Raw genomic sequence first — 8,879 nt, 5'->3', positions numbered from 1 at the left:
CGAGGACGCGCGCCTGGCGCCCCCTGCCCTCGCCCCAGCCTTCGCTGCGGAGCCTGCCGGGCCCAGGCTACCTCTCGCCCCTAGGGCCCCTGTCCCCGCAGCTGTCCCTCCGCAGGGGCCCGTTCCAGCCGCCCTTCCCGCCCCCGCCTCGCCGGCCCCAATCGCTGCGGGAGCCCCTGGCCCCACGCCGAGCCTCGGGGCGCTCGCCTGTGCTGGGTTCACCCCGCCCACCCTCTCCCCCGCCTCTGCTGGGCCCCCGCCCAAAGCAGCGCTCCCTCCATTTACCCTCGCGCTTCCCGCACACGTGGCGGCGGCTCAGTGAGCCCCCCACCCGAGCAGTGAGGCCGCGAGTACTGCAGCCCTTCCGCCTGCCTTCCCGCGCAGGGTCTTGGGGCGTGGCTGCCGGGCCCCCAGAGCGCAGGGAGAGCCAGCAGGAACCTGAGGACGCTGACACACCCTGGACCGTGCCTCCACTGACCCCCATCTGGGACGTGGAAGTGCCTCCCGCCCAGCGCCCACCCTCCCCCTGGCCCGGAGGTGTGGGTAGCCTTCGAGGCTTTTCCAGGCCATCCCCTCTGCCCAAGAATCCCCTCCTTCAGCACGTGGGCCCCCTGCCATCTCCTGCACCCCAGTCTGAGGACCCAGGCTCGGACTCAACCGGTGTATTATTGGGCAGACACCAGGACCCGGGGCCTGGACAGCTCACCAAGTCAGCCTCCCCAGACCCTGAACAGCCCGAAGAAGCTGCTCCCGCGGAGCTCGAGGCACCAACAGAGCCTGAGACTTGTATCCTGACATCTCCCAAGGATGTGGCCCCAGAGCAGAAGGTGTTAAGGCTCAGCCTCTCATACCCACTGGCCACATGCGACCAGGCAAGGGCCACATGGCCACCATGGCGCCGCTGGAAGACGCTGCCCAGAGCCCCGGCCCCCTTTGCACCCACCGGGCCCCCAGCGCCTCTGCCTCAGGCGGGTGAGGCGTGCCAGGCTCGCTCTGGGCGCTTTGCCGTGGTCATGCCTCGGGTTCGGAAACTGACTTCTTTTCAGTTTGGGCCTACTACCCTGCAGACCTCGGAGCAGCCAGCCCCAGAGCCTGAACATGGCCCGGAGCTCCAAGCTTGCAATCTGCACTGGCCCCGCCTCTGGCTGCGGGCAGATGCCCACCTGCCTTGGCCACAAATATACACCCGGGGTCATTCTCACCACCTGGTCCCTGGAGCTGGCTACCTGTCCCTCAGGGGCCCCTGGAAAGGGGTTGACCCCAAAAGCTGGCTGAACAAGGTAGGGGGCATGGGTGAGCGGGAAGGCCTGGGGCTTCTGCTCAAGGAAACAGGGCAAGTGGTGTCCTGAGGAGCCCTGAGCAACCTTGGCAAGCTGCTTCCTGCATAGGCCTCAGTCCACCATCTGCAGGTTGGGAAGATAGCCTGGGCCTCCCAGAGTCTCTGGGTATTGCACCAGAGACGCCCCTCAGGCAGACATACGGCAGAGAGGCAGGAAACTTCTCCATGTGACTTTGGGGAAGGAATCTTTTTGGTTCCTTCCAGCGCGGGTCCTGAATTGCCCTGCCCTGGTCCACCCCGGTCCAGGCACCCTCAGGTACCGCACAAAGGTTTCAGCCAAACTGAGTGCAAAGTGCCGGACTGGCCTGTCCACCCTGCCGCTCTCCCACATCCCTGCCCACGTCTTCATGCCTCCTACTGACCCTTCCCCACATTGCAGTCCTCAGGCTTCTGCCTTTTGCAGACCCCTGGCTGAAGGATTCTAGACAAGGAGCGGGAGAGGGCTCAGTGCCCGGCTTTTCAGCCTCCTCGGTGCAGAGTGGCAGACTGAGACCCAGAAGCGGCACGGTGGATGGGTGCTAAGCCAGGAGCCCGTGGTCTGGTTGGAGCCCTCGTGGGGTACAGTGCACCTGCCTGAAGGGTGCCTCGTGTGCGCCTGGCTGCCACACTCGTGGTGGAACGTGAACCCGTGCTGGATGGCCCTTGAAGGAGGCGGGTGGTCACCGGAGCCTCCCCCGGGACACCCTGAGTGGGCGGGGCAGGCAGGGGTGGCGGGTTTCTCAGCCTGTTCAGACGGTGCCCCATGGAGCAGCCAACCAGCTGGGCCTGACAATGGCGACTGGGGCAGCCTGGCTTTTGGGGGGACCCTGGCCCCGGCGGCGGGTGCCCCGCACCGTGTGGGCTGCAGCATTGCGGGAGCGGGGCGCGGGGCGCCCAGGGGTGAGGGGCAAGGATGCCTGGGCCCTCCTCACCCTGGAATACGTGAGTGGCTAAATTATTCAGGGTCTGTGGCAGCTGCGAGCACATGGGCAGACGGGTGGGCCTGAGGCCAAGGCTGATAGGGTGATACTTGTGCCCTACTTAGCAGCCCTGTGATGGGCACGCAGCACACAGGGCCCCGCTGGTGTTCCCTTTCGTTGTCTGCCCAGGGAGGAGGGCAGCTGGGATGGGAAGGGCTGAGGGTGCACATATGTGTGCTTGCAGATGCAGAGCCGTGCAGGCCTGAGTGCCTGGACATACATGTCTACCACAACCACACATGATAAGCAAGCATGTGCTAAGGTCTGAGCAGACGTGGCATCCTGGGTTATTTGTCCGCTGTCTGCATGTGTGCGCACACACATGTGTGCACATAAATGCGCACTGTGGAAACTGCAGCCCAAAGGTGGCATGAGGTCTTCCATTCTCAAGGCCACCAGGGTGGAGAGGCCCCCAGCTCCCCGCCCAGGTGCACATTCCGATGGACACTTAGAGCATGTTCCTGCATGTGTGTGCCCCCAGCCAAGTCCCAGGGGCCTGTGTGCTTGTCCACAGGCATCTGCAAGATCACAGGTTTGCATGGGAGTAGTGAGGGCGGCAAGGCCGCCATGTGTGGGTCCATACCCAGGGGTGCAATCCTGGGGCAGGTTCCACCTTGGGCCCCCTTGGAAGTTTCATGCATCAGGACACAGATGTCCATGACATGGAGTCCAGACACGGAGTCTGCCAGAAGGAAGAGTCTCAGGCAGGGAGAGCTGAGGTGGGGCACAGATGTGTGTGTGTGTGTGTGTGTGTGTGTGTGCGCGCGCGCGCGCGCGCGCGCGTGCTTGTCTCCAGGCAGGACACTTGGCGCTCACAGGGACTTGCCCCAGGGACACTCGGGCACTGAGGACAGACTCGGGTCCCTCTGTGTGAGGGTTTGTGTTCTGTGTTGAGGAGGCCTGCAGTGCCCAGCAGGGCTGGCCCTGAGGTTCCCTCTGTCACAGAGGGAGCAGGTCTCAGGTCTGTCCACGCCTGGCCCCCACAGATGTGCTCCAGCCTGCCCACCCCACCTGTCTCTCATAGATGCACTCCATCCGCAACCTGCCTTCTGTTCGGAGCCGCGAACAGCGCAGAGAGGACGGTGTGGAGGACATGACGCAGCTGGAGTGAGTGGGCAGGACCGGGAGGGTCCCTGTGGGATCCCCACTCTCTCGGACAGTGTCTGCTATCTACCGCCCAGAACGTTTGCAGACCCACAGTTTCCCTGTCTGCATATGGGTGTCAGGAAATGTCACTAAAGACCAAATACATGCCAAAGCCAAGCTCTGTGAATCAGACAGGCGTTAGTTCAGACTCCAGCCTATCACTAGCTGAGGCACCCTGGGCACAGCACTTCCCTCTGTGTGCTTGTTTCTCATCCACAAGATGGGGTGGGTGGCTGGGACACTGGAGATGCCCCGCATGTGAGAGCTGTGCTGGTCAGCTCTGTGATCCCATCACGTTCTGTCAGCCTTCCTGGCTGCTACCTTGTAAGGTCCTCCAGTCCCCAGGGCAGTACGCACAGTGGTTATGTTCATTGGACAGATTAAGAAACTGAGGCAGGTGGGTATGATGGCACACACCTGTAAACCCAGCACTCAGGAGGCTGAGGCAGACGGATCACCATGAGTTCAAGGCCAGCCTGGGCTACATAGTGAGTTTAAGGCCAGCCTGAACTGTATAGTGAGACCCTGTCTCAGATCAAACAAAAAAAAAACTTAAGAAACTGAGGCACAGCCTTGGCTACATAGTGAGTTCAAGGCCAGCCTGAACTGCATAGTGAGACCTTGTCTCAAAAACAAAAAAACAAAAACTAAGAAACTGAGGCAGCAAGGTAAAGTAACTCTCCCAAGGTCCATTGAGTGAGGCCCTGAGTGGAGAGAGAGCCCCAGGGACACTACACTAACAATCCACTCCGTGTTCTCCTAGAGACCTCCAGGAGACCACTGTGCTGTCCAATCTCAAGACCAGATTTGAGCGGAACCTCATCTATGTAAGCCCTGATGAGGGAGGCGGCTGCCTGCTGGGGCCAGGTGGGAAGTAAGGTTTCTCCCATCTGCCCTGGAACTGTGGCTTCTGGCTTGAGCTCTGGGATTTCACCATTTTGGCATAGAATGCTACAGCCTGGAACTATGAAGTTGGAAGTCCTGGGACATAGTGATAGAATGGTGGACACCAGGGACAGAGACATAGAGACAGGGAATCCAGAGATATCACACACACACACACCACACACACACACTGGAGACCTTACAGATAAAACTTCCAGAGTCCTAGAATCCATAGAGCAGAGGTAGCCAAAGAAGTGAGAGGGAAACACCTCAGAATGACAGAGGACCAGAGCCCTAGAGCCACAGAAGTTAGGGACACGCAGAAAGGACTGGCTACTGCACATAGCCGGGGCACCCCAACTCCAGGCAGTGGAGGTTTGACTTCAACATGAGGCGGATGTCCTGGAGCCTGGGCCTGACCATAAATAAATGACGCCGCCACTGGCAGAATCATGGCTGCAGGGCGTGGCTGCCTGCGTGCTGCTCCCAGCCTCAGTCTTTGTGGTACCGAGCTCTATGCTTAGATCACAGGAGCTGCTAGAAGGATCTAGGTAGCCACACTAAGGCAAGGCAGCCAGACGTTCACCCTGCTGGGAAGGGGCCCCAGGCTCCCGGAGCAGGGGAGGGAGGACCATGCAGAGTCCCAGCACTGAGGCCGTCATCTGCCAGCAGACATACATCGGCAGCATCTTGGTGTCCGTGAACCCATACCAAATGTTCGGGATCTATGGGCCGGAGCAGGTGCAGCAGTACAGCGGGAGGGCCTTGGGCGATAATCCCCCGTGAGTGTCCGCAGGGCTGGAGGAGGGGGCTTCCCGGGGGTCCCTCTCTGAGCTTGGCGAGTCCTGGGCTGCCCCTCAGCTAGGGGTCAGGGCTGGTGAGAGTGGGCAGCCACCTACTCAACTCACATCTCTCCCCATACCTGGCTGTGGCCCTCCCTGGAAGCCCCTGTGGCTTAGGATGGGCATGGGTGTGGGCATATTTCCAGTGGGTAAGGGGTGGACAGGATTGGCTGCTTGGCTGAATAGAGACACCCCACCGTCACCACCACCGTCCATCCCTGGGGAGGTTTCGGACCACACAGGCCAGGCTTTTCCTAGTGACACCTCACGGCCTGTCTTGACAGACACCTCTTCGCGATCGCTAATCTCGCCTTCGCCAAAATGCTCGATGCCAAACAGAACCAGTGCATAATCATCAGGTGAGCTACGCTTCAGGTGCCTCTGAGCCAGCCACGCCCATGTCGCTTCTTTATGGTGGGTTGGAGCGAACCCAGAGGAGGCAGTAAAAGGTTGCATCTCACTCTGCCCCTTTGCCCGCTCAGTGGAGAGAGCGGCTCTGGCAAAACTGAGGCCACCAAGCTGATTCTGCGCTTCCTGGCTGCCATGAACCAGAAGCGGGACGTCATCCAGCAGGTAAGTCTGCCTGCCAGGTAAGTTTCTTGCTTTGTCTGCCTGTCTCCCCAGGACGTTCTGTCACGCACCCTTGCTGAACATGCCTTGTGTGCTCCCTAAGTGGCAAGGCTCCTTGGCCGAACTTGGGCAGTGAGGAGGCTGGGCTAGGGCTGCTGTTTGTGCCATCCCTCGAGGGAAGCCCTGGGGAGCTGGGAGTTGGTCACACTGAGGCGAGGAAGCCAAGCACACATCCTATGTCAGAGAGAGACCACACAGGCAGGGGGAGTCGGCCCATCTCTCCAGCCGGGCCTCACCTTCCCAGTTATAACCCCGGGTCATTATATTCTCACACTCAGAGGCCGTGCAGCCCCCAGCACTGAGGAGGCAGGACAGGTCCCGAGGTGGTGGTCATGAGGTGGGGACATGGCAGACGCCGGCCTGGGGGTGTCGGAGGACACTGGGCCAGGGTCTGTGCAGGATCAGAGCTCTGCTGATGAGAACGCTGAATCTTGGGAATGTCAGAAGCTTGTCTGTTCCTTCCGTAAAAGTTTATTGAGGCCGGGCGCTGCGGAGGAGGCAGCAGCCACTCAGGCAGACAAGCGTTCACCCCCTTGTGGGAATTTTGTGCTGGTGAAACAAGCAGAAAGGAAAAATAGCTAAGTACCTAGAAGCACATTATATACGTGGTGTGGTAAAAATGCAGTTAATGTTTAAATCTTCAAAAATGCGTCACAGTCAAACTCATTGCCACTGATCTCCCTCAGAGTATTCCCTCACTTCAAACACACTTACCTCGCTGTTCTTGCCAGCTGCCCAAGCAGTTCTGGAAGTCTTCTGTCATGCCTCGATGTCCTGACTTCAAAACATTTGCCTCTCATGGTTATTGTGACTTTTGGAAAGAGCCAGAAGTCATACAGTGCCAGATGCTGTGAATACGGTGGGTGAAGAGGCACCATCGTGTTTTGGATGGCACTCACTGCAGTATTCACCGTCTTTTTTTATGACGCCCTGTACAGACATCCACAGAAAAGGACTTCTAGAACCACTTCAGAAGTTATGGATAAGTGTGTTTGAGCGAGGAGTGTTGTGAGGGGGATTAACAGCAATGTGTCCTTTACTGTGATAAATTTTTGAAATTTAAACAATCACCATTTATTTTGACTGCGTCTCATATTTGGGAAAGGGTGGTGTGTTGGGGAGGGAAAAACGGAGGAGGATGGAGAGTGCTGATGGCTGTGACTATAACCATGGTAGTCAGGAGTGGGGCCAAGCCTAAGGAGATGAGTGGAGGGGCCGAGGGCAGAGCACACGCAAAGGTCCTGAGTTCAAATGAGTCAGGGGCCTTCGAGGGACCGCAGAACGGCAGCATGGGCCCAGATGAGGAGGGGTCAGGCCAGAGCAGTGACCCCGTGTGAGGCTGGATATTGATGTATATTAAAACCGGCTAATGACCGGCAGAAGGAGCAGACAGAGACAGAAGAGGGAGCTTGATCTGAGAGTGACCCCAGCTGCTCAGCCCCTGGCAGCGTGGAGGCAGGCAGGGCAGTTGAGGAGCAGGTTTGTTGAGAGAAGTGCCCACCGAGTGTGGGAAACTGAGGCCAGGGAAGGGGCTTAACTTGCCTGATGACCCAAAGCGAGGCAGTGGAGGAACTGAGATCTGTAGCATGTGGTAGAGAGCTGGAGGGGAAATGGCTGAGCCCGGGCGTTTCTGCACGAGCATACCACAGATGTGAGGACGTGTGGGCCAGCAGTGTGGCTGTCGGGCCTCCTTCTTACCCACAGCTTTGCCCTGCTTCTGTCATTGGACAGTTAGGCACAGCTGGGCCCTGGGTTTCAAATATTGTTAATCTTTGCCCCATCCTCCGTGTATCTCCATCATCCTCAATCTGTCACCCATCGATCAGCCAGATGGGGCCATAGGTGTAGGACTCACACCTTCTAGCATCTCAGAAAAAGTCTCAGGGCTCCATCTCCTTGGGCAGGTTTTGGTCATGCGGCCTCACAGCAGCTGATCATGTAGCGTGAGGAATGCTGCGTCCTGACAGGCCATAGTGTCTGCCCCTCCACTCTTCATCCCGTCAGCCCGGGAGTCCTCTCTTCCAGCGCCTGGCTTCATGCCCTACCCTGTGTCGGGCACCGGGAACAGAGAAGGGGCCTGCCCACCTCCAGGCGCCCTCAAGGGGCTGCCAGACTAGGAAATAGTATACAACACTGAAGCCAGATCTTTAGAGTGATAACAATCTTTTCAGTGATAACAAGCACAGGACACAGGTTTCCAGCACTGGTGTAAAGCAGTGCCCAGCCAGCCCCGTCCCTTCCTGAACCTCAGTCTGTTCCCTCCTGTACACTGGGCACAGCAGGTCTTGGACTACACAGGATGGTGGGCAAACAAATGGAGGGGCTGGCACCGCCCCCAGGCTTACAGGTGTGATTTCTGCACTGAGCAGGCCTCCCCGGCTTCTTCCCTAGGACCTCATCCTGAGGAAATGACTTAGGCCAAAAAAAAAAACCCTCCATATCCTTGCTAGCACGTGCTTGTCACTGTCCTGTCAGGGGCCCCACTCACAAATTCTGGGATCCCTGGGCAAATCATGTCACTTTTCAAAGTCTCTGTTTAGAAAACTAATATGCAAAAACAGTGGTGATATTAGTACTTAGTTCATGGGATATTTTTGTTATCAGTGTCATAGGCCGATGGTCTGACTCGTAGTAGGTGCTCAGTAGGGTGCTGTGATCAGGTGTGTGTCACTGTAGGCAGAGCTGCTCATTAGATCCTTTACCTTTTTAATCCATTCAGGGGCCTGCTATGCACCAGTCCCAGGCAGATGCTGGGACTCAAAGGTGTATGATAGATTCATGTCATAGGAGCTAATATTCTGGTAGGAAGATAGACAGTACTCAAGGAAGTGGAGCCTGACCAGGGTGCTGAGGGTTGAGAGGCAGAGAATCTGGGCTGGAGGCTTCTCTGACGGAGCTGGGGGGCCATGCAGACACCGAGAGCAGCAGCTTCCAGGCCTCAGGAATGGTGGGTGCAAATGCCCTGAGACAGGAGTGTGCCTTGGTGTTGTGTGAACAATGGGGAGGGCTCGACAGAGCGGGGAGGGGGGACAAGGACATGACGAGGCTGCCCAGGGCTGGACCTTGGAGGTCACAGAG

At 58.2% G+C, this 8,879-nt stretch overlaps 1 protein-coding gene across 1 annotated transcript in view; it reads left to right on the top strand.

The window, feature by feature from the left end:
* Nucleotides 1-8,879, top strand: part of Myo15a (myosin XVA) — a 54,558-nt gene that overhangs the window by 2,455 nt on the left and 43,224 nt on the right. The window contains exons 2-7 of the mRNA XM_013503134.1: nucleotides 116-1,280; nucleotides 3,323-3,405; nucleotides 4,208-4,271; nucleotides 5,002-5,111; nucleotides 5,456-5,530; nucleotides 5,654-5,744. Of these exons, the coding sequence (XP_013358588.1) occupies nucleotides 116-1,280; nucleotides 3,323-3,405; nucleotides 4,208-4,271; nucleotides 5,002-5,111; nucleotides 5,456-5,530; nucleotides 5,654-5,744 (1,588 nt within the window). The remainder of the gene's footprint in view (nucleotides 1-115; nucleotides 1,281-3,322; nucleotides 3,406-4,207; nucleotides 4,272-5,001; nucleotides 5,112-5,455; nucleotides 5,531-5,653; nucleotides 5,745-8,879) is intronic.

Source organism: Chinchilla lanigera, unplaced genomic scaffold (genome assembly GCF_000276665.1).
Source record: "Chinchilla lanigera isolate Chin_1 unplaced genomic scaffold, ChiLan1.0 scaffold00077, whole genome shotgun sequence".
Taxonomy (NCBI): domain Eukaryota; kingdom Metazoa; phylum Chordata; class Mammalia; order Rodentia; family Chinchillidae; genus Chinchilla; species Chinchilla lanigera.
This window is presented reverse-complemented; position numbering and strand designations above follow the sequence as displayed.